We start from the raw sequence: 26076 nt of genomic DNA, 5'->3' as shown, positions 1-26076 counted from the left end.
TCTGGTCCCACATTCAGTTGACCAGGCACGTGCGCTGCTCTCAGTGAGAGCAGGTTGTGCTGAGCCCAGACCAGGAGGCGTTCCGTCAGCCTGTGAAGGTTTCGTGACCTGACGCCGCCCTGGTGATTTATTTATGCCACCACTGACATGTTGTCCGACCGGACCAAGACGTGGTGGCCTGTTATCTGGGGACAAAAACGCCGTAGCGCTTTGTCGACTGCTATCATCTCCAAGCAGTTTATGTGAAGGAGCTTTTCCCGTTCTGACCACAGGCCAGCTAGCGGTCTGCCCTCGAGCAGCGCTCCCCACCCCGAGGTGGAGGCGTCCGTAGACACCACCTTCACACTCGAAGCGGTCCCCAGACTCACACCTGACTGATACCAGTCGGTTATTTTCCAAGGTTCCAGAGCTGAAACACACTGAATGTCGACCCTGAGGCGAAACAGACCCGCTGTCCATGCCCTGGGTGGAACCCGCGCTTTCAGCCACATCTGCAGTGGGCGCATGCGGAGCAAGCCCAACTGGAGTACAGAGGCTGCTGAGGCCATCAGCCCCAGCATTTTCTGAAACCTTTTGAGCGGAATTATCGCGCCGTGGCGGAAGGATTTCGCGCCGCGCTGAATATTTAGCCCGCGCTCTGGTGACAGGCGTGCTGTCATGGACAGCGAGTCCAACACGGTTCCCAGAAAGGAAATTTTCTGACTGGGAGACAGTGAGCTCTTCGCCCAATTGACTGTGAGGCCCAGCTCCTCGAGGTGCTCGAATAATGCGGCCCTGTGTTCTATGAGCTCCGATCGTGATCGAGCTAGAATCAGCCAATCGTCCAAGTAGTTCAGGACTCGCATGCCCTGAAGTCTCAGGGGTGCGAGCGCCGCGTCCATGCACTTCGTAAATGTACGAGGTGCTAGGGACAGGCCGAACGGCAGGACTGTGTATTGATATGCCTGGCCCTCGAAAGCGAATCTCAAGAATCGCCTGTGATGGGACGCCATTTGTATTTGGAAATAGGCGTCTTTCAGATCTATTGACATAAACCAGTCCCCGTGGCGCACTTGCGCGAGGATTTTCCTGGTCGTAAGCATTCTGAACTGGCGCTTCACAAGCGCTCTGTTCAGCTGTCGCAGATCTAAAATGGGTCTGAGACCTCCATCTTTTTTCGGTACCAGAAAATATCTGCTGTGTAGGCCCCCTTTGCTCTGAGCTTGAGATAAAGGTTCTATAGCACCTTTGCTCAGTAGTTTCGCTATCTCGGCTCGAAGTAGATGAGATACTTCGTTTTCCACCGTCGTCTCGACGCGCGCCGTATAACGGCGGGGACGTCGAGCGAACTGTAGCGAATAGCCTCTATTTATAGTGTTCAGCACCCATTCTGATACCCCAGGAAGCTGTGCCCACACTTTCGCGTGAATAGCTAGGGGTAGAATGAGATCTGGGCTCTGGCCGAGACATAGTGACGGCAAGAGAGCTCCGGCGTGCTGTAACGCAGACACTGTGTTTACAGTGTGTGAGGCGGGGGGCGCGCCGATCGCGGCGGGCAGCCTGGCCGCGCTCAAAACCCTTATAGCAGTTTGCTGAGGGAGAGAGAGCGGGGCGAGCCCCGTGGGGCTTAACATGTCTGTGAGTGAATGTGGGCGCAGGACAGCGGGCACATTTACTGCACTGAAAAACACCGTCGGCCTGAGCTGACTGAATGTGTGTTGGTTTCGTTTTCACAGAACCCGTGGGACATGTGGTGTGTAGTGTTTGTGGGCACTGAGACGTAGGCACATTCACTACATTTAGTGCACAATCGACATGAGGCGATTTTGTTTGTGCGAGCCCTGCATTTTTGCGGGCTGTGTTTGTGTGTAGAAATGAGCCCTGGGTTGTAGGCATTTTCAATACACTCATAACACCATCGGCTGTGGCCGGAATACCAGAAAATACACCATTTATGTGATTTATCTGGGTCGCCGTGGGAACAGCATTTGTGTGCAGGCAAGCGGGCATGGTACTGGCTTGCTTACTGCAAAATACACTGGAACAGTCACATTTTCTGGAACTGAACGAGCGAAAATTTCAGTGGAAGTCTGGCCACGGCGAGACTGAAACACCGTCGATTTCCTAGGAGGCTAGGAAGACTTGTGTTGGTTTCGTTTTACAGAAACCGTGGTAGTGTTTGTGGGCACTGGGTTGTGGGCACATTTACTACATTTAATGCACAATTGACATGCGTCGATTTCATTTGTGCGAGCCCTGTACCGTGGCGGGCTGTGTTTGTGTGTAGAAATGAACACTGGGCTGTGAGCATTTTATTACACTTATAACACCATCGGCTAGCGGAGGGGAGGTCCACGGAGCTCGCCCAATCCTCGCTATCGGATGCCAGAAGAGAACACGCCTCGGTGGGTTCGTCAAACTCGTGGATGGACGCGGCGGCAGGCGGCGGCCGTTGTCCGTCAGTGAGCGACTCGAGCGAAGCCGGCGAAGCTGGCGGGCGAACCGGCGAGCTTTGGCGGGCTGGAGAAAGCTCGGGAGCGCGCTGGGCGCGGCGCTTCTTGCGGCGCGGCACAACGGCAGGCTGCGGTGAAGGCTCGGAGAATGATGCCAGGCGAGTCCTCAGAGTCACCATAGGCAAAAGCTCGCAATGAGGGCATCCGCCGTCAGCGAGCGCGAGAGCCGCGTGATCCTCACCCAGGCAGGAAACACAGATGACGTGCCGGTCTCCATCGCTGAGCAGGGCGCGGCACGAGCCACAGGAAGGCATCTTTAAAAAGACGCAGCTCTTTTGTGAGAGAAGTGTGAGTCGCGTCAAGTAAGCGAGCAAACACTCTCAACAGAGTAAATACACACAGAGTATAAAAGGATATAGAACGCCGGAAAGCGCAGCAGGTACGGCAGTTGAAGGCGGCGAGGCCAGCGACTCCAGAGCTCGTCCCGCTGAAAGGCTTGCTTCGACGGCGCGGCTTCTCACTCCGGATCCAGCGATGCGTGTGCGTCGCTGAAGAGATAAAAATCAGCTTGTACCAGCCTAACGAGCATATTTATAGGGTGAGACCACGCCCCTTCTGGCGGGACGTGACGATATGGGCGCGAATTGCCCCCATTGGTCATTACGTCACGCAGAGTCTCTCTCGATAGGCTGCTGCATTTGCTGCAGAGCAACCAATAGGCGCGCGAGCTGTTTCGCCTATGTCTGCTTGCTGCTGCAAAGCGTTTTACATTAATAAAAAATTAAGGATAATTTTTGGCTTCAATATCTCGTGGAAAAGAGTTTTTCCCCTAGCGTAAGCTATTACGCAGTACGAGAGATACTCTCGTAAGAGAACCCTCTGATGCTGCTCACGTGGAGGTAAAAAATTACTGAATTTTTATTTTTATTGTTTTTTCAATGAAATCAGTGTACTATATTTTAGTGTGAGGTGCGATAATAGTTTTTTATTTATTTAATATTTTGTATTTTTTATGGGATTTTAAGGTACTAAATATTATTTATGGAATAGTTATATTCCATTTATTACCTGTTAACCTTTTTGAGCATGAACACAAAACGTCCCAAATATTCTGTTGTAAATCTTGAATGCTTTGGAGCACAGACTTAAGTTTGGCAGATTATTGCTGAAGTTAAAGTAAAAAAAAAAGTTATCCAAGTTTAAGTTTGTGATGATGAAAAATGCATAAAAACACCACTTTAAAATTTTATATGAAATATATATTTTCCAAAACATGTTTTACCCTAAAACTGTGAGAAAATCAAAGCCATAATCTTAACAAGCTGTGTTCCAAATTTGACGTTGATATCTCAAAAAATGAGCTTTCAGTGAGATTTTGTTTGGGTGTGGAACCAAATGCTTCCACTAGATGAAATTTACGATGCAAAAACTGTACATTTGATATAAAATGAAAAATGAAAAATAAACTTCTACAATATCATTAAAAGTAAAAAAAGAAACCAAATAAGGAACATAATGAACAAAAAGCAAAACATTTACAAAAATAAAAACAATTAAAATAAGCAATTTTATTTTCTATAACATTGCAGATATTTATTTTTAATTTTATGTCAAGTGTACAGTTTTATTTATTTTTTTGCATCGTGAAATAAACATTTCTATGTTCTGTATCACTGTGTTGTGTTTGTTTCCTTTTTCTGTTTAGAAGATAACTGAGGCTTTAAATCTCCTTTGTAAAAGCTTTACGAGGCATAAATAGTCCTCACTTTAGATGAGCTCACAAAAATAGTTAACTGACCACTACTAAATGTTTTATAACTACCTGAATTGCAGTAGAAATACATGTCAATAAAGCCTTTATTACCAAACCAAGTAACTATTACTATATGTCTGAATAATAAGATGTATGAAATAGTTTATTAATTATTTCCTTACACTTTCTAAGTGATCTTATGAACCACTGACAACTCATAAATAAATAACTGGTTTGTAAACAATGCAATTCTTCTTTTAGAAATTATAAATTGATCATAATAAAGTATGAAAATAAAATGATTAAACACATTATACTGTAGATATGCTTAAATCAAGAATAAAGCATTTATAGCTGTATGTATAACCTACTTTTTAATGTCTAATGCTTTATAAGTGATGAATTAATTGTTTACCAATGTTTAACTAATGATTAATAGCATGCAGTTATTATGAAGAGTTACCAAATGTTTGAATTTTCTACAACAACAAGAATGTGTTGCTCTGTTATTTATATGCAGTTGTACAGAAGCCCTTTGTCCACCTCCACGGCATTCTTTTGGTCTTTTGTAGCCTACTCGTGTATAGTCCATGAATGAATTTAGATGCATAATAACCATTCCTTTACTGTCAACAGTTGTATTGCATTTATTTAAATCTACTGAAAATGTTCAGAGAAAAGAGACCCAACACAGTGATATCTTGTTGCCTATTAATAGGCTAATGTGTTAAACTGCCTGCCTGTCTTTCCCCCTAAACATTAGAGTAAATAACACAACATTGTTAGTGCATTCACATTCAAAAATGAATGTATATGAAAATATAACATGAATTATAGTTACATGTTGCTTCTGTATGAATGTACTACATAAGCTAATGATTTGTTAAGCATGTATGCAGGCTTTTGAATGAACGAATAGGCTAGTAATCCTCACCAGTCTAAAGACAGTTAAACAGGGGAAACAGCGCCGTCTAGTCATGGGTTTCTGCATAACAACACATGTCAACTGTTCTTCCCTTTTCTCACACATGGCCATGCTTTGAGTAGTCTAGCAGTTTAGGCCTGAATTGTTTACTAAAAGTTTGTAGGTTAAGTTTAAATCCCACAGGGCTGAACATCTGCTCTCACTGCCGAGAAAACAAACGGGTAACGTTACTGTTGCTGGACAATACTTACCTGAAAAATGACACTGACAAACAACTACAGCCACTGAACTAGACACGATAAAGAGTTAAAAATATGCTTCGATCCAACGTGCCTGACCAATTATTTGGCCGCATTCTACATTTGAATGAATATGGGTTAGAGTGGGCGTGGTTATTCTGTTTAGCGTTGACTGCTAACGCTCGTCAATTAGCAGCGATCCATCAATGGATTTTCTAGGAAATTACTTTTATTCGACGTTTATGTGATATTTATTAAAATGAGTATAATGTAAGCGTCTCAGATTGACATCCTAATATTTGGAGAAGAATGGAGGAGAAAGCTGCCTCATGTCGCCAAGGTAAAATCACTCAGATTGTAACTGTTAATCACGATAAAGCTAACGATTTCATTGTATCAAAGGCTGATAACGCTTACAAAAACATACTGTGGCAGCACAGTACCAAGACAAAACTGCTATGAAGTTTTTAAAATGATTATTAGATAGACAAATCAAAAAGCATGTTACAAACCATCCTCTGATCTATATAACGTTAAGTTAAATTCTCGACCAGTGATCCCATCCCACATCTGTTAAACTGGGAAACCTAAAATTGTTCTAATGAGTTAACGTTATAGTCATTAATTTTCGCCTGTCAGACAATATTTCTAGAGTGTAGACATTGCAGCTGTGCCGTTGTGCTGACATTAGATTATTATGATGCCTCAGTGTGTTGACATTTGTGTGGAAACAGTTCATCATAGCTATATTAGCCTGTAATAAATGGACTGCCTGGGGTCCAGTCCTCAACGATGTCAGCCATGATGACATAGTCTATTCCTCTTGTAGAATACGTTATTTTGTGTTTACAACAAAAATATATAATTCTTATTTATATATATTTTTTTTATTAAGATTGTGTTGTTTTTTTGACAGTTAGGTAGAGGGCATCTTGCGCCAGAACGCCCACCACACACCAGCTTACTGGTGGAGAGGAGACAGAGTGATGAAGCCAATCAGTGTATATATATATATATATATATATATATATATGGGGATGATTAGGAGGCCATGGTGGACAGAGGCCACTGGGCAAATTTGGCCAGAATGCCGGGGTTACACCCCTACTCTTTCGAAAGACATCCTGGGATTTTTAATGACCACAGAGAGTCAGGACCTCGGTTTAAAGTCTCATCCGAAGGACGGTGCTCTTTTATAGTATAGTGTCCCCGTCACTATACTGGGGCATTAGGGACCATAGACTGTAAAAAAAGATGGACGACGCCCCTTCGCTCTCTTCCATTGGTCAGAAGTGAAGCCGCCAGTGTCCCGATATGGCGCTGACATCTTGGGACTTGAGTCTGCGCAGTAGCGATTTCGGGACCAGACATGCGCAGTCGTGAGCAGGAAGTAAAGCCGCGAAATCAAGGCCCCGCCCTCACTCTCGCTGAATCAATCGCAAGCAAACGCTCCGGCACTTTTTAAAAAATTAATTATAAAAAATGTAGATATTCAATTTAAAGCTCCAATCTGCTCAGTCCTCCGAAGATCCCGAAAAAAAGTCTGTTGGTGCTTCAGTGACTACTTCGCTCAGAGAACCTGTCAATCACAGCTGTCAATCATGACATCGGTCACACCACCACATCAAATAACTAACTAAAAACAAACTTATTTTAAAAACAAACACTTGAAATTACATCAGCGTGATAAAAACTACAGTTATTGACAGAAATCATCTTTGGAAAAACTATATTTAATCTGTAATTTAATTGGTCTCACATGCCGTTGAATAACACAGGGAGGCAGGGTTAATGACCTATACTAGGACCGGCCACCGGGGGGCGATCGAGACTTGTTGGCTTCACTTTTCAGAGCTTGTGCGGCACGCTTGGTTAGGACCAAGGGGGTAATCCATCGACCGGAAGTTGAAGCCGGCCGGGTGCCGCCATGTTGTAGCAGAACTTCACTTGCGTTAGCATTTCCATTGACTCCCATTCATTTTTGCGTCACTTTGACAGCGAATAACTTTACATCTGAGGCGTTTAAAGACTCCATTTGTCCATTATTTATTTCTAAAGAAACACGACAATGTATAAAGGGCTCCATTACCTTCTATGTTACACTATGGCCCCGTAGAAACAGATTTAGTAAAAATAGGCTAACGATTGCGTCATAACCACTCGACTCTCTGTCGCGCTGTACAGAAGTTACCGTACAGACAGGAGGAGAAGCTCGCAGGCAATCGGGGGGACGTCCCGTCAAGGGAGAAGCCCATAGATAATGAGTCCATAAAAGCAACGGAATTCTTACTCCTGCTCACTCACGCCAAAGAACTCTTTGCTCAAGTTCCCCGTCTCTGCAAGATTAACGTTGGCAGTTTTCACGCACAGCTACTAGAAGAGTAACGTCTGTCAGACAGGTTGCTCACGTCATCAAGCTTAGTTTGAGTCGGTCTGAGTCTGCGCGTCAGGAACGGAAGTGCTCAAAAATCGCTAAAAATGGGCTTCAACTGTCTCAACTGAGTTCCAATGAGATGGCTCTGTCCATTTCTTTTACTGTCTATGGTTAGGACCCACACAGACCACAGGGTGAGCGCCCCCTGCTGGCCTCACTAACACCTCTTCCAGCAGCAACCTGGTTTTCTCAGAAGGTCTCCCATCCAGTTACTAACCAGGCTCAGCCCTGCTTAGCTTCAGTGGGCAACCAGTCTTGGGCTACAGGGTGATATGGCTGCTGGCTAATGAGTGCATTCGATTACCTGCATTTGTTAAGGAACAAAAGCAGATTCAGTAAATCTCACAGTAGTGAAAGGTTTTTTTGAGTGTGTGTGTTACTTGTGTCTAGTGTGGATCATGTGATGTTAGAAGTGGACTAGTTCTTTCTTAAGGTGACCTGTTGCATTATCTCTGTAGGAGCGGTGAGCTGGTACATAAGAGTCTCCAGACTGGCTTTGGCCGTGGCTGTTATTAAGTCCAGACCATCAGGAGGAGCCAGACAGTTCGCTGAATCTCTGGCTGATCGACTCCGACTGCAGGATGAAAGCTGGAGGTCTAAAGCTCAAGGTCTTCATGACGATCTGCTGCATCTCAGACAAGAGCTGCTGCTCACGCGCTTAATGTTCAAGACGAGGAGCAACACTGAGCCAGGCCAAGGTAGGATTTCATATCCATCTGTTAAAGACCTGGAAAATACATGGAGATTAATAAAATCCTTTTAAAAAATCATGGAGAGTTTATTGATATTCCTATAATGAATAGCATATTCCCTAAAATATATTTACAACATATTGTTGCAACTTATTTTATACTGCAACTTAGTGTTGTCATGATACTGAAATTTCACACTTCGATACGATACCTTGAAAAATATCGATATTCGATGTTCCATTATACTGCCATTCAGATATTTTTATCTCATAATTTTTTGACAATTTGGGTAATTTTGTTGCAGGAGTTTACACACAGCACAGGGTGGCTTTATTTAAATCTTTGAACTAAATTTACAAAGAAAGACAAGAAAAAATCAGTAATAAAATGAGAACAAATAAACAAATTGCAAACAACAGCACAAATACATTTTCTCTTGTCTTTTGTTTTTTTGATTAACATGACAGACTGCAGAAGGTTTATTAGGCTACTCATATACGCTTTACGTCAGATATCAATGCTGAGAGTGTCAGGGTTCTGTCACTTCTGTCTAGTTTACGTTTATTCACTTCATAACTTAATTTGTGTCAAATCCGTAGAGCTAAATGATAAAATGCATTCTCTACATTTTTTTCCTGGGTTAGGGTTATTATGAACCCTCCTTTTTAATATTAAAATGTCCTTAGGTAAATCAGACATAATATCATGCAGTTCAGTTGATGTTTTTAATATTTTAACACAATGAATGGAAAAAAGGATGAAATATTTCTTTCAAAATAACAGAAACCTTCATCTGACAGTTAAAAAAATAACTCCTAACTGGAGTTGAAAGGTCCAACTGAGGTTACAACAACTGATTGATAAGCCCAACAAATTAAGACAACTAACAATTTTTTTTATCGAATATTTTATTTAATACAACAATCCTTCCAAGTGGTTTGCTTTTCTCCTTTTAGCGGTGCAGTACGTCTCATTCTGGTTCTCACAGAATACAAGAAGCGTATGTTTGAGTGTAATGGTATAGCATTATTATAGCAGCAACAGAAATGTTCCCAATGTGAATCCAAAGGATCTGTAGCCTGTCTTTAAACTGCATCAACTACGTACATTTTATTTGTGCCGACCTGCATGACTTAAGCAGTGGGAAACTGACATTGAAGTCCATTGGGTTTGCTATTGCGTTGATCTCATATGAGTGACAGGTTGTAGAAAAATGTTTTAATTATTTATAATAAGAACTTCAATATTCCATGAAAAATAAGAATCATCAATTTTGATTTCATGGTGACAGTAGCTAGAAAGATGCTATGTGTATAAAAAGCATGTTCCTTACGGAACTAACATATATGGGAATATACTGCAAAATATAATGCGCTATATTACATAATATATTTCCATATATAGGAAACTAGTGCTTATATTTTTCAATATACGCAAATATATGCATTAAACATATATGGCTATATACTAATACATATACAATATTCATAAATGAAGACAAAAATAGCATTACATGTAATATTCACAAAGCTTTATCCTTTATTGTGTACATATATTGCACATACATGTTCCCATATAAATGTGAATGTATGTTCACACATATTCACACACATTCAAGGAATGAGTTACAACAGATTTTAACTTTCAGAACTTGTACAAATGATGCTCAATCATTACTCAATTAATCACTTAATTATCTCATTAACTTTAACACTGGTTCAGTGTTACTCATAACACTCTTGAGTGTGGACTCATATAAACACTGAGCAGTGTAAATTTAACACTGGAGATGTACTGTATTACAAAAACACTTGTATATGGGTATTACAGTTTATTTATCAAGTTTATAAAGTATCAGATTTAAAAATAAAAATCAGTTTATTTCCATTACGATCAATAATTGTAATATAATGAAAGCCATTTGTTTTCTGGTAAAATAAGAATGACACCTTGCACTTGAAGAAAGCATGTATGAATGTATTCATTTCACAGTCAAGAAAACAACATTTGTGAAAATGACCTTTTGTAAGGATTAATCAGGATTTTGAGCTCACAGCACTTGAAATCTTAAGTTTATGTATTTTGAAGGTAAATAAGTTATTTGAACTTATATTTTTGAGTGACAGGGCCAAAATGCTAAATTTAAAGTAATGTTTAGTCAAGTACACTTGATTGTTTAAGTAAAGACAACATTAGGGTTTACAGTGCCCAGCATGCTTTGCTTCTGACCGTTAAAGGAGAGTAAATGTTAAAATTAAGTGTTTTATTCAATATTAATATGATATGCTGATATGCTGTGTTTTGTTTTCACAGGTCAAGAGATTGCCAAAGTACTCTCTCAGGATGACCCGCAGCAGTTAAAAGGTGACTCTGGCTGTGACACTGATAACAGCTCGCAGACACATATAAACATTGCTAAGGGACCATGTTTGCCTCCAACCCCTCCAAACAGTCAGAACTTTCCCCTCCAGGATAGACAGTGGCGCCAGGACCACAGGCTTTTGAAACACATGCAGTTCCTACAGTGCCTGAGTGGCTTGCGCAGAGTTTGTGAGTCTTCTCTGTGTCGTGATGGTGACGTGGTCTGGGATTCAGTGGTGCAGCTGCTGGATTCGGTGGTGGAGGTTTTTAGGCAGGCACATGTTGGACAGCCTCTACTTCACCCAGAGCAGCTGCATCATGCCACACAGGTGGTGGCACAGACCCTGAGTCGAGGAGGAACTCGTCATGGGTGTTCAGTGCAGCATTTTAGCAAAGTGGAAAATCTGCTGAAGGAGATGATCAGCCTACTACTAACCAACCAGCAACTCCATGCGGTAAGAGAGAGGCTTGTGTACTAGGGCTGCACGATGTATCATTTTAACATCGATATCGCGATGTGCGCATCCACGATAGTCACATCGCAGATATGTACGATGTCAAGTATGGATCGTAGTTGATGGTGATTCATGATCAGTAGGCAACGTGCCAGCAGCTCTCCGGCCCGTAACGCTTGTGATTCGTGGATTAATTGCAAAGTTCAACCATCATAGTGTGAGAGTTTATCAATTTGCAAGTCCTGTCAGTTTAAACATAAAGCGCAAGAAGACTGGAACTTGCGCGCTGTTTTCTGTCAGCCTCTAAAGCGTATTTTTGTCCCACCAAAGTTTGACCGGTGACTGATGTAAAGACTGACTGCTGCGCTTGTTTAACTGAGAGAGCGAGCAGAGAGAGTGAAAGCCCCGGTCGCGCGCGCGCACTCTCACCGTCTTCAAACTGTCTTTCTCGCTCTCCCTCCCTCGCGCATATTAATGAATTGAGTTGAGTTGACTCAGTGATGGATTTCATCCAGTGATGAAATGTTTTCTGTGTTGACAAATCTTGTGCGATGTGGTCCGTTAATGAAACGTCCGATTCGCGAACTAATGACTCATTTGAACCGATTCACTTTAATGAATGGTTAAAACAACTGATCTGTCCAACACTGAACTCAAGAGACATAAATCAGAAACACTTTACAATAAGGTTCCATTTATTAAAGTCTAGTTAACTACATTAGTTAACATACTATTAATATTAGTTTCTATGCAGATTTACTCCATGACAAAACCACCCAAGTCATTCTAGAATTATTCATTCTTTCCAAATAGAGCTATTTAAGTAATCTGGTGAAATTGTTTTTATATCGCAATATATATCGCAGAAAAATAAAATATCGCAATGTGATTTTTTACCAATATCGTGCAGCCCTATTGTGTACTCATTTTTTTTTTTTAAATTTATTATATTTTTTATTTTTTATTTTTTATTTTACCTTTATTTTACCAGGAAGTCTCATTGAGATCAAAAATCTCTTTTACAAGAGAGACCTGGCCAAGGTAGTAGCCATACATAAACACAACATAGTAAAAAATGCTACATACATACATACAATAATCATTTAAACACAATGGCCTCTCAAGAAAAACAACCACATGTCTCACATTTTTTACGATGCTCTTTGTATTGTGGGTAAAGTCAGTTGCAGACCAGACGAGAAGAGGGTTAGGTCAATATTTTTGTCAACTGGCACAGGGAGACAATGGGGCTGTAGTCATTAGGCAAGTAGATCTGGATTTCAATCTGCATAGATATGGTAAGCAATTTGGTTCTTTCTCATTATTTGGCATTAGTGGGATTAAATGGAAAAGAAAAAAACTTGAGAGGAACTAGACTCGGCTGAGGCAGCCCATCTTCCTCTGGCATTACAATGAATGTATTTGTTAAATATGATCTATTTTTCCATATTCTATTTTTTTAAATCATCGCTGTATGGCGGAAGCATCGTATCTCCATATTTCGTTTTTTCCCCCCACATAAATCATTACTTTTGGTCACCCTTTATGTCTGTCTGTGGGTTTTGCAAATATTTAACCAATGAAAAGTATTAAAAAGAGCTTGTGACTAAACCTCGTAACTCCATTGGACCCTCAAACTGTTCAGTAAAACCTCATAACTCCACCCCGCCTCAATCTTGAATGAGGTGCCGCACACATTTTGGACCATCTCTGCTTGTTTGCAATGCAAGGGTGAATAAAGAACATTGTTCTTTGAATAATGGTGCGTTCAAGTCACCTCATAAATATTGTATTTACGAGTTGAACACGCATGAACGGCACCACAAAGTCATAAATTCAAACAGGGCTCCAGATTAACTTTTAGCCTTGGTTGCACTGGTGTGCCTAACTATTTTATTTAGGTGCAGTAGCACAATTTTTCCTCGGCTCGCGTCGCCTTTAACGCCACCTTTTTATCACGCTCCATATACATTCATGTAAATGATTTTAAACAAGAATAAGGTGTAGGTAAATATATTTTCTTTTATATGTGTTTACACTTGACATACTATCTGAAACATCGCGCATGCTTAAAGGGGGTTCTTCTTGCACAGATGGACGAACCGAGATGGCGAGAGAGATCTCAGGACTGGTGGGAACATACAACACGATCTCATGAAAGTGAGCATCTATAGCACAAATTTTATTTCTCGTGCCATTTATACGCCAAAAATAGTTTTTGCGTGCATATGATACGCACTGTAAACGTAATAATACGCCATAAAGTGCATATCATATGCACGCAAAAACTATTTTGGCATAAATGGCACGAGAAATAAAGTTTGTGCTACAGATGCTCACTTTCATGAGATGTTTCGTCAGGCCATCCGTCCCTTTGCAGATGCGCGTCGGGGTTTCTCTCGTCATTAAACCACAGAGACGTAGCCTAACGCCTCAGAAAATCCGATCTGCCTGTTTACATGACAGTCGCATTGGCACATATCTGATTTATTTTTCACATATGAACGAGGCCTGAAACCGATATCGAAATATCTGAATGCATGCATTTTTTTCCTGTTTACACGGTCATAGAACACATTCGATCTGTGTCACATATGAGCAAACAATCGGAATTGGGTCACATTTCACTGACAGTTTAAACGAGCCCTGATTCTCTGGTGCTCAGGTCGCAATTTTAATCACACAGCACGGAGCACGAGCAGTGTACGCCTACAGGAATATCTGGACCACAGCCAATCAGAGGCAAAGACCCGCCCCATCTCTGTCTCTGGTTTAGACCACAATATGATCCACCCAGTGTGAGTTCCGTCAAAGGAGAACAAGTGCTTCGTTCGTGGAGAGGCTGCGGATGCGTGGACTTTGGGTGCATTGGTGCGACCTAGGAAAAATTTTAGTCACACCCTTACAAATTTTGGGCGCACTGTAGAGCCCTGTCAAATGGGAAACACAGGATTGTCACTGAACCCCGAGTTTGGGGCGTTTCAGTAAGAAACATGGTGGAATACCACAATACTTACAGGTATCTAGCAGTGACATTGTCAGGCTTTTTTATTGACAACAGCAAAAGCTAATTATTTGCACAAAATATATAAGCATTTTAATATAACAATATAATATATAATGATAAAGTTTACAGTGGCTTTATAAATTCATAAAAAAGCTAAACACAACTGATGCACATTCTATGTGTCAGTTATGTTCTGTTAGTTTCTGTTTTAATGGACTTTTAGTTTGTTATTTTCAGTCACATGTGTTCCTTTGTTCAGTTTCCCAACACTTTTTAGTTGTCATGGAGATTACCCTAATTTGCTTTGTATAGACCCCTTTTCAGTAAGTAAACATGGTGACTTTTTTGTGGGCTGAGCTTAGGTGGAGGCAGAACGATCCCTCTGGCCGCTTCACTAACGTTAGTTTGCAAGTTTTGTTAGCTTGTTTTTTAACAATGACTGGAGAAAATCCGATTTTATCTTAATGTGCAAGGTCACTCAGTGTCCAGGACCGCGATTGTTATTTGCAAAAGTTAATTTTAACGGACGGAACCAGATTGGCTGACCCGTACTGTACTGTACAATGGATGGACGATCTGACAGGATTAACGTTAACGCTACCTCCGGTTGAGTGGCCTGACTTCTACACCTATCCGATAGAGAAACCGAGCGTAAAGAGAAACTGAGGGCATATAAATCTTTAGATGCCTATAACTAACGTTATGTGATGAATGGTCATGTACAAGACTTGTGTGGTACGATCCACAGTTCTGCCTAGCCAGCGCCAAGACGACAATGTAAAGAGTGACATTACGGTGCAATTTTAATGATGTGAATATTTTCTAGAAATAAAAATTCCAGATACAACATATTCATTTTCATTGATTCTTGCACCCAACAACACAACAAGATGGCATTTAATAATAATAATATTAAATCAGGATTCCTGATTGGACCTTTCGACAACCCCCTTTTTGAAATGTTTCGCATCAGCCCTATTGGATAATGGCTTCTAAAAAGTTCTCAGGAAAAAAAAAAACGCCTCATAATCGATCTGTCATCTCCAAGTTCCCAAGTATTAATAGCATTATCTCTATTGAAGAATTTTCACGCAATCCCTTACATCATTCATTTGCTTGATGATTTCCTAATTATCCCGCCTCCTAACGCAATCCCAGCCACGCATCTTCTCACAGTCCAAAACGTTTTTTTTTTGGCTGAGCTTGGGATTCCCATCGCCAAAGAAAAAACATTGGGTCCAGCTACATCTCATTTGTGGGCATTAACCTGAATACAATCAATTTCCAGCCTTCATTTCCCAAGGAAAAAATTGATAGGATAATTCTGGTTGTGTCTACTCTACTAGACAGACCAAATTTTTCCAAACGCGAACTTCTTTCACTGCTCAGCTATCTACTGTATATTCTGCGATGCGCATAATTCCACAGGGCCGCCCTTTCATCTCATATCTTCTCTCATTGGCGTCTTCAGTTTGCGCTTTAGATGATCAAATTGCTTGCGCATGCCATGACGAGCTTAGTTTTTTAGATAACATTCCTTGAACCGTGGATCAGCCTATCTTTCTTTTACAGTAACCTCTGTTGGCTTTGGGGGATTTTATCAAGGCCGTTGGTTTGCGTCTCCATGTCCCCCTCAAATTTTGGACACGCCACAGCTATCAGCCTCCTCAGCACTATTTAAAATTGACCCCATCGTTGACAATGAAGCAACTGTGCACTGCATTAACAAAGATTGTTCTCGCTCCAGCACTGATGCCACTCCTGAGACACTCTATTTGGATCTCAGCCTGCGATAAATTTATTATAATTGCTAAACACATTTCTTGAGCAAAAAACAAAACAAATCGCTGACTCCTTTGTCGCTTCTCTTTTCAGAGATTCAGGCTGCTTGCTCAGTATTCTGACCAGTACTTTATATCTGACAGTCGTCCTGGATTTTACAGGAGCAATGATATCAATAACATTCCTCTTTTGGAGTTAAAGAAATCAGGAAGAGAATATTAACAGAGTCTGCAGAAATGCTTGGTGTCAAAGATATAGCCTTGATAAATAGGACACTACTGTTCTCAGTTATGTATTTATTTTGATAGATTCAGTGGCAGGAGAGATCAATATATTAAAACATACAGAAATTAGCAGATGCTACGTCCTTAATAACAATGATTAGACCCTTACTGAAGTAAATCTAGTGTGTCCACAATTGTGTGTGGGTCCATGTACAAGCGGAGTCAGATCAGGAGTGTTCACACAGTTATGAGTTCTGATGGGAATATTAAAGTAACAATCCAATGCCAAAGTGAATAACTTTTTTAACAAACCTTCATTTCACCTTAGCCAGCATGTTTAAATATCAGACAATCTGGCTTCTGCAATTTATTTGACTGCAGTTGATGTTGTGTCAGTTTTTATAGTACAGTGCATCAATTAGTGGTAAGAACCTAGGCTATTTCAAACTCTAAAGGGGTCACATTACACTTTTAATTTCATTCACGCAAACAGGAGACAGGAAACACATGCTCATTCAAATTTTGCTGTGTTCCAAAGTTCATGTTTGGTGAACTCTGCCAGTGCATAGTTTTAAATTTTGGATGAATTGTATGTTGTATTATAAAAAAATAAAAAAAATAAAAAGAAAGAAAACACATAGCTATGACCGTTGCAGTGTCCGACTGCGTTGAGATTTTCTGTGCTCAAAGTCTAGTTTGACCGTGGATTTACGGGAACAGGAGAGTGGTGCCGTTGACCTAGAAAATGTTTGTGTGACAGCGTTCATAGTCCTTTAGAAATCTAATATTTGAGCATTGCTTAATTTACTGCATCGGTCGTAGCAGCATTAAAATTTGGTAACATGCTCCATAACAGTGTGTTAAATGTGACAGCTTAGTGCCAAACAGCAACTATGGCAGCTTTGTGATGATGGGCATTCATCATTTCTTTGGACACAGATTCAGTAAGCCTGGCATTTGGTATAAGACTGGAGCCTATTAGTATCAAAAGTTTTGCACAGTTTTTCCAGCAGCTTTTTCATGATCCTAAACCTAATTTTAATTCCCTCATATATGAATCATAATCAGTAATTCCAGTCTGTTTATTTCATTATTAATGGGATTTTTTTTTCTTTCTGTCATATTCTGGAGGTGTGTTCTGGGTCAGTTTTATTAGTGTATCATCTAGAGCAGGGTAGGCAACGTCGGTCCTAGTAGGGGCTGTTTACACGACACCGTTTTCAACTAAAAACGTAAAACTTTTTATGCGTTTTAGCCGTTCATTTACATGACAAGCGTTTTAGGCGCCTGAAAACGCAAACTTTTGAAAACGGGTTTCAAAGTGCAAGTTTTTAAAACGGTCTCCGTGTAAACAACAAAAACGTGAATCTCTGAAGACGATGATATCATGCACATGCGTATTATTTATTCAGTCTGTAGTGTTTCATCGCCATCTAATGGCCTGGCAGCAGAATACAGCGTTTTTAGTCGTTTTCGCGGATCCGTGTGAATGGGGATCGTTTTGACAACGGTGTCGTCTGTACTGGGAAAACTCAAAGGAAACACTTTGTTTTAAGCATTTTGTTGTCGTGTAAACGTACCCCTAGAGAGCCACTGTCCTGCAGAGTTTAGCTCCAATCCCGTATCAAACACATCTGAACAAGCTAATCAGTGTCTTCAGGATTACTAAGGCTACAGGCATGTGAGTTCCAAGGTTGGAGCTAAATTCTGCAGGACAGTGGCTCACTAGGATTGATGTTGCCTACCCCTGATCTTGAGAGAGACAAATCAGTCTGATGTGGTCTCATTCTGCTGTTAGGTCTCAGTCCATGAAGTGCTGTCAGAGTGTCTGCTGGCTCTGGGAGGAAGTTGTGTCCTGAGAACTCCATTTATTCAACTCCTGATGTCTGAGATCCTTCAGCTAGCACAGCAGCTATGGGAAACCTGTGAGGTAAGTTACACCACACTACACGTATAGATATAAAACAATTCTTCCTATTTAGGGACTTGTTTGTTAGTGGAAAAGTTCAGTGTTTCAACCCCTTAAGCCCTGAAGGCATTTTTAGAGTGACACACACTAAAGTACAGACTCATAACTCCAGAACTAAAACAAGGAGAGTCAAAAGGTAGGTACACAGCAAAATCACCAGTGTTAAATTAACACTGCTCAGTGTTTATATGAGTCCACACTCAGGCTATGTTTACACGGAAACGATCTGAAGAAAAAACGCAAAAGTGGCGTTGCGTTATCACTTTTTATTCTGCGTTTAGACGAGCGTTATGGTTGGGAAATCCGCGTGCATATGGTGACGCAAAAGTGTGTGAAATTCGATGTAGTATGCACTCCAGGCAGTTAGGTGGCAATGTGAAGCACTGCCACACAACAACACCATATCTTAGAATATTTTGTACAACTGTTGAAAAGACTCTTGTATGTTTTTCAGAGCTGCTAGGTCAAATTGAAGGTCCGACGTATGGAAATAATCTGACATGTTGGTTGTTATTTTCCTGTACTGGCGCATGCATGTGACGTAAACGCGTACGCGACGAGAGCCACCGTGAGCAGATTTGCGTTTTTACCGTTTAGACGGGAAGGCGACGGTGGAGCGTTTTTAAGATTGCCACTCTGGAGGGTGGTTTCACTTTTTTGCGTTTTTAAGCCCCCAAAACGCCGTTGCCGTGTAAACGAAAGGCACATCCGAAAAAATATTTTTACGTTTTCACCCGGAATCGTTCTCGTGTAAACGGGGCCTCAGAGAGTGTTAAATGAACACTGAAGCAGTGCTAAAGTTAATAAGATAATTAAGTGATTAATTGAGTGATAATTGAGCATTATTGAAGACACCTGATGTTAACAAGCAGAATCACTAAAGGAGAAAATCGTAATTGGTATGTTACCATTATGGAGATCAGTGTTTGCTTTAGTTGGGCTCTTGACCCTTAAATCAATAACTTGAGATTTTGTTTGGCTGCTGTACCTGAGTAATAACAGCCAGATGAACAAAAAGAAAAGGTGATTTGATGGTGTTGGTTGTGTTTTAACATAATTGTTATTTCTCAATCTTTGACCTGAATCACTGAATTCATATAAAGACCAATTTCTGAATTCGGTTTACTTTATTAATTGAAGCAGCACTGTCCTTGTACGACATAATGTTTTTAACTTTTACAATGTAATCCAAATAATTTCTTAAAACTTTTGCTTATTAAAAAAAAAACTTTTTTTAGACACAGGCATCAAGAATCAGACTGTGAATCTCAACAATGGTGACAATTAAAAAGCATGTTGCAGTGCATTCTGGGTGGCACCAATCAAAACTCATTCATGGCTCCCATCATGCATTGCTGCATAAATAAATAATGAGCTTATGTTTAGAGGTGATCTGTTTGACACCATTGCTGAGATTCATACGCTAATTGTTGATGTCTGTGTGTGTGCCTACATAAAATATGTTTTGGAAGTTTTTTTATTTTTATTGATTTGATCATTTGGATTTCATTAATAAGGATAAAAACGGTATGCTCTACAATGACAGTGCCTCTATAATTCATAAGGTAAACTTGACTTAGAAATTATGCTCTCAATGAGATCAGTGATTCAGGTCAATGGGCTTTATAATCTTGTTAAAACACAACCAACACCATCAGATCACCTTTTCTCTTTGTTCATCTGGCTGTTATAACTCAGGTATAGCAACCAAATAAAATTTAAAGTTAATGATTTAAGGGTCAAGAGCCCAACTAAAATAAACACTGTAAGGATTCAGGGCGGATCTAATCCGTGGGGAATTTGCATATCATAATTAATAATTGGTAATTAATAATTATTCATACATGTTTGGATTAGATCAGTCTTACATGTTAATAAATCTCCCGATAAGGGAGGATCTGTCATTTTACCTGCATGCATGTGAATCTTTGAAATTAACCACAAGTTGATTGCAATTAATTACACGGATAAATACATAGAGTTTGGACAATGGAAACACGTGTGAGAGAGAGAGAGGGGGAGAGAGAGAGAGAGAGAGAGAGGGGGGGAGCATTGGCAACATTCACCCGGACAGTCACCTGTCTGTAACAACACGAAAAACATCCTCTTAATGCTTCTTAGAAGCTCTATAAAGAGATATACTTGCGCAAGTTTCTTGGTCTCTCTGTATCGCGGCAATCCTGCGCGGCCTTGTCTGGCCGCGTGCGTGAGAGGATTCCTTTGTGTGTGAGGAAGCATCACGTGGGCTGCTTGGCGCGCGTGTTGAACGGAGGTTCACAGTCTTTGGGGTAACATTACCAAAGGAAAATAGTTCGGCTGAGTTCGTTTCACTTCGTAGAAGTGAAACAGAGTCGACTACGAAACAAACTTTGAATAACAAAGAAAAGAAATAAAGATCTCTACGGGGGAATCACGAGGAGTTAATGTTCCATCTGTGCATGGCTGGTGAAGAAACGCTTGTGTGTTTCTCAGTCCGGTCACGTGGTCACGCGCGCGTGTTTCTCCTTCACTCGTTGATCGGAATTCGACCCGGAGATTTGTCTAACACTGAAAAACACAAACTAAACTAGAAACAAATAAAAGAAAGGCGAAGAGCTCGCCTGGAACCGAGACGTTACATTCTGAAAACGCGGACGAGCAGGAAGAGAGAGACGGAGGGGGTGAAGCGTCATTTATCACCTTTGGAGAAATCCAGCCTCTTCCTGTTGGCTTGGCCAATTAGAGGGTTGGAATTTCACAGGCGGGACTTTGGGGTTATTGCTCTTTGTCTAAGAGAAAGACATTTGAGCCCTAATTTCGTCAGGTGTTTAAGAGCAGAATCTTCACAATTATTATAGTCCCATGCGTCACAAAGTTTTAGCAAGATGTGATATAAATGGCTAAATGGGGAACGAAGATTGGAGCTCAGAGACTCCAAACTTGCCTCACATGGAGTTGGTTACTCATAGTTTGCAAAGTTTGAAACCTTATCCCATTAGAGTTTCCCAACAACATAGATCAAACACATAAAAGACGAATCATAAGATGAGATTGGATACATTGTTTGTACAATTCTAAAGGGGATATATAATAGAATAGAATAATACAGAACTCATTTCTCCTTCTTAGTTAAATCCAGAGAGAGAGAGAGAGAGACACACTTCTCTGACATTCCTGGTGAGGTCGTAAATGCTGTTATCTAAGAACCCCAGGCTCTGACAGTATGTTAAGTTTTGGTTCTTACTGTCCCAAAAAGCTGGTGCACATAGAATCATAACTTTTACTGTATTTTCTTGTATCTGATTAATTCCACTGGATCATGAGAATTAAAACAAGACCAAGAACGATGTATAACAATACTGGGAATAGACAGTTAAATGTAAAAATGCATAATGATAAAGTCACAGTTATTCCAATGTTACATGGGCAAATGGACACACATAAAAACACATCAAATATATCTGGTTGAATGTCTTTTAAAGAAAAGAAGTTTCTTTTCGCTGTAGGATTCACTTCCTTTGGGACATTCCAAAAATGTCATAAAATGTCTTAATGTCTTGTAAGCGGACACCACGCTCTGTCCTGAGTGTGGGTGTCAGCTGTGGGGGAGGTGTGTGTGTGTGTGTTTGTGTGTGTTTTTTCAAGTTCCAGGCCTTTTGGGGCTAAAGGCTTTGGGATTTTAGCACGGAGGTATTTAGTTATTCAGATTCACCCTCGCCCAGTCCTTACATATCCCCCTTTTTGTCTGGTGAAGTCCCTGTGTGGACTTAATCGGACAACAATAAATCACAATGGACGGGTGACAGGTGAATCATGATGATCGGGTAGCAGGTTTTCTCAGGCTGAGGCTGATTAAGTTCGACGCAGCCTCCAGCGTGGTACCCTCTTCCTGAGGGTCCCGTGGGCTTGGCTGTAGATGTTCGCATCTCGTTGAGCCTCCTGTGCAGGATGACTGTCAAGTGTCGGAGTGTGTCTGATAGAGGTACCCAGCGTAGGAACGGCCGCAGTCCAGGATTGGACAGCAGGTGAGGCCGTTAAGGCGGGCAGTTGAGACAAAGCTCGGCGGGCTGTGTTGATAGAAGCAATGTCAGTTTGCTGGGACCCCCCCCTTTTCGCAAACCACAACTCCCGTTCTGGAGTTAGGGTGAAAGTGTGGTTCCGGGAGAAGGATGGGATTTCCAGTTCTAATTTGTACTCTTCACTTGGATGATGATACGATGCCAGGTCGTCGTGGTGAGGAATGGCACCTTTTGGTACTTGGATGGCGTGCTCTGGTGGAGCGAGGTGACACAGGTGTCAGTGTCATTCTGGTCGTGAGTGAGTGCAGCTGTGCGCACAGGAGTGTTAGCGAGCCACCTGTCACTTACAATCTCTGCTTGGGTCTCGGTGACAGCCAGATGTGAGTGTGAGGCTTGGCTTTAGGAGGGCAGCGTGTACCACTGATCTACAGCCCGCAGATTCCGTCAGTGTTGTTTTGAGGACAGGTTTGTTAGGGCAGAGATAGTGAATGTCTTTGGTCAATGTGCACATGTGTGGATTCGGAGCTAGGGACAGCTTAGTGTCGCTGTCGTGTAAGGCAATCACGTATGGCGTGCGGATCTTGATGTGAGTGTTACCTTTCACAATCTGACATGGTGTATTTGTAGAGAGTCAGTTGGCATGGTGATGGCGGAAGCCAGCACGGTTTGCATGAGGCCTAAGGGTATCAGGTGCGGTGGAACTCTACGCATGGCGAGGCTGTCGATGGAGGAGTTCACCCCCCTGCAGCAGGTTTGTCATCAGGGCTGTTACCAGCTGAGTTTGAGCAAAGTCATTCTGGAAGACAGTAACAGCTGTTTCATGGAGTGAGTGTTGGAGTTCATGGGGCTCAACGCTGTGCGTGTTGAAAGTTTCCACAGTTCCCTTTGGTGTCTTGTCGATGGTCTGCAGGGATGCACTCTGTTGTGAGTGCTCTTTTATCTGTGGAATCTCAGTCTGAATTTCGGCTACATGCCGTCCCACGTTGGCGAGGTTTACTGCATTCATGCTGGACATACAAGTGTGAAACAGAGTTCTGACGGCAGTGCGGCGGCGGTTGTGGCCACCTGGCTCCGCTAGCGTGACAGTCATTTTCTCAAGTTGCTTGAGCATGTGTTCAACCTCGGTCTCAGCGTGAGTGCGGGAGTCCTTTGTCCATCGGCACCTACCCAGCTGTATTGTGTTGTTACGCTGGGGTAGTGTGTTCTGTAGGCGTTGTAAGGATCAGGTGGCACATTCACTTTCTGAGTGCGGGTCCGGCAGAAAAGGAGTCCTGGTGCCAGACCTGGTGAGATGTCCGATTGCGGTTGCCCTCTGGTTGGCTGGAGGCACAGCAGCATCCTGGTAAAAGTGAAAGGGAGAGAGAAAGAGAGAAAGGGAGGAAAAATTTCGCCGGTATGCCACTTGCTTCGGTGTCTTGCAAGTGTCTCTGGTGCTGCGGCGTGCAGCGGCATACATTGGCATTACCCCCCTTTTGCACTGTGGCATCACAAGCTGTGGCGCGGTGATGGCATCAGGTGCAGAACGCTGAATGTTGTTGAGTGCACGCAGCATGTGCTTGTTGACGCAGGTTGTCTGGGGCACCGGTTGTCGGTTTGTGCAGACGGCGTCCGTGGGTGGTTGGAGGGGTATGAGAGGTGGTTTCTCATAGTGTCCATTGTTTTGTCATAGTCTTTGGTAAGCTGAAAGGTTAAGGTCAGGTGAAGCAGGGGCTCTGTGACTTTTGTCACACTTGTGGGGAGAGACTAATCCATGACCCTAAAAGTTCAGAACCACGGTTTAACGGGTTCACTAGGTATGTAGCATAAAGCTAGGTGTTTCACGTGTGGCTAGCTAGTGAAGTGTGTCTTGTATCCTTATCTTAGCTGTGGATGTTAGGAGGCCAAGACTTTATGTGGTTCCGAGAGTATGTCCTGAAAAGGGCATAGTCATGGTTCACTACGGCTTGACGAAGTGAATGATAGGGGGAAAAAGGACAGCTGTCCTATTTGAATAATGCTTATTATCAATTCTCTGGACTATAGTTGTGCCCTAGTAAAGTGCTGAAATACTTGTGTTTCAGGGTCACAAAAATGAGTGCGCTTGTTGAAAATAAACACAATCACAAGTAAAGGTGTCTCTGTTTCCTTTCTGGGCCCTATGGGGACTGGAACCACATTTGAATAAGAGAGGAAATAAAAGTAAATCATATAGATGATCGAATAGCCAAGGGAATAGCTGAGTGCTATTATTATCAAAATCAAAGAAATTAAAGAATTAACGAAGAGCAAAAAAAAATTTAAAATTAAAAGCGAAAAGAAATAAAAGTGACCAAAACTACGGGAATGATCTTAAGGCGAGAATAATCAGTGGCCTTAGTGACTAAACTTTGGATTTACCTGGGTCAACACTTCATAGTGGGTTACGGCGGTTGCGTGTTCCAGACCACACCGTGTGTGTCCCATCAAAGGGTTAGTCACCTGCCGATGAAAATCCCTATTGCTATATGAATTCTTCTCTAGCTACACAGTTTACATGTAGTTAAACCTAAGTTTAATTAACAGGTCATCTGCGAAGTTATCCTCCGACAGTTAGTAAGGACTATGCCTGAACTAGGGAAGGTGAACTTTAGCTAAGAGGAATTGCAAACAACGAAAAGTGAATAATTAGAAACCCTAACCGATGTTAAGGAAAGTATTCTAGAATACGTTGCATTGTGTGAACACAGGCGGTGATTAAGGGTTCAAGTAAATGATGCTAACTGCTAACTGTAGAAGTTATTATTTAGCTTAGCATAAGCTGGATGGACGCCAGGTTAGGTTAGTTTAGCTTCCTAGGCTGGTTTGTTTACAAAGTGACATCACAAGTTAGCACTTCCTGTGACAGGTTGTTGTCATGGGAACCAGCGCATGTCAGACAATTCAACAGTCCCTGAAAAAGGTCTGTACATTTTACATGAATTATGCATGTTTAAACGGGTTAACAGGAGGCACTTATATTTTAAGACCTTCCAGAACTTGGTGTTACATTAAGTAAAATGCAGATGTGTTTTGGCATTTGCTCATTCTACTCGTGGAACTGTTCTCTTTATTTTACGCAACTTAATCTATTTGTTTACAGAGTAAGGAAATAGATTTGCTGGAAGTCAAAGCTTGTCTAAGCATATATAGTTATGTCCCTCTCGTGCATAAATGCTGACTTTTCGGCGATGAAACAGTATTAAATCGCTAGGTAGTTCTCTGCTTGTAGATGCAGGTAAAATTTAGGTGAATTACATCAATCTAACAATAATTTGTAAGGCCTTTACATTTGTAGAAAGGGGAGCATCACCCAGGTCTACCTAGATATAACTTTTTCCTGAGCTTTCTTTGTTAGACACAGGTTTAGTCATATTACAATTTGGATTTCTTTTAAGTAAAGCAGAATAGATATCGGTACAGTTTACAAGCTGCTGAGATGGGGTTTCTTCGTCAAACAGACTTACGCTTTACTGCCGAACATGCTAAGTTTAGTTGGAAATCTAAGGCTATTTTACTTAAAGTAGAGATGTCAATTCCAGCTATCGTTTTATCTGCATTTAGACAAGCCAGCGATCAAAAATGCGTATTGCACGTTGTGTTCAGGTTGGATCGCAACGACCAAAAGCACGCCTGTAGGTTAACAGTAGTTTAAAACTGGGGTAGTTTTCCTACACTCTGGCGTTAAAGGGGACGTATGTTCTATTTGGAGCTAGTGTTTCTCGTAACCCTTCATTGTCATGGAAACTAATGTTTAGCAGTGTCATTTCAACCAGCATGTCGCAAATGTTTGTTTTTAAAAGAGTCGTGC

General features: G+C 41.5%; 1 protein-coding gene across 1 annotated transcript in view; it reads left to right on the top strand.

Moving 5' to 3' along the window:
* Positions 1–5619: 5619 nt before the first annotated feature.
* mei4 (meiosis-specific, MEI4 homolog (S. cerevisiae)) overlaps positions 5620–26076 on the top strand; it is a 42552-nt gene continuing 22095 nt past the window's right edge. The window contains exons 1-4 of the mRNA XM_056248041.1: positions 5620–5689; positions 8242–8481; positions 10789–11291; positions 18103–18234. Coding sequence (XP_056104016.1) covers positions 5659–5689; positions 8242–8481; positions 10789–11291; positions 18103–18234 — 906 coding nt within the window. The 5' untranslated portion in view covers positions 5620–5658. The remainder of the gene's footprint in view (positions 5690–8241; positions 8482–10788; positions 11292–18102; positions 18235–26076) is intronic.

This window comes from Rhinichthys klamathensis, unplaced genomic scaffold (genome assembly GCF_029890125.1).
Source record: "Rhinichthys klamathensis goyatoka isolate OS25496 unplaced genomic scaffold, OSU_Roscu_1.1 h1tg000001l_1, whole genome shotgun sequence".
Classification (NCBI taxonomy): domain Eukaryota; kingdom Metazoa; phylum Chordata; class Actinopteri; order Cypriniformes; family Leuciscidae; genus Rhinichthys; species Rhinichthys klamathensis.
This window is presented reverse-complemented; position numbering and strand designations above follow the sequence as displayed.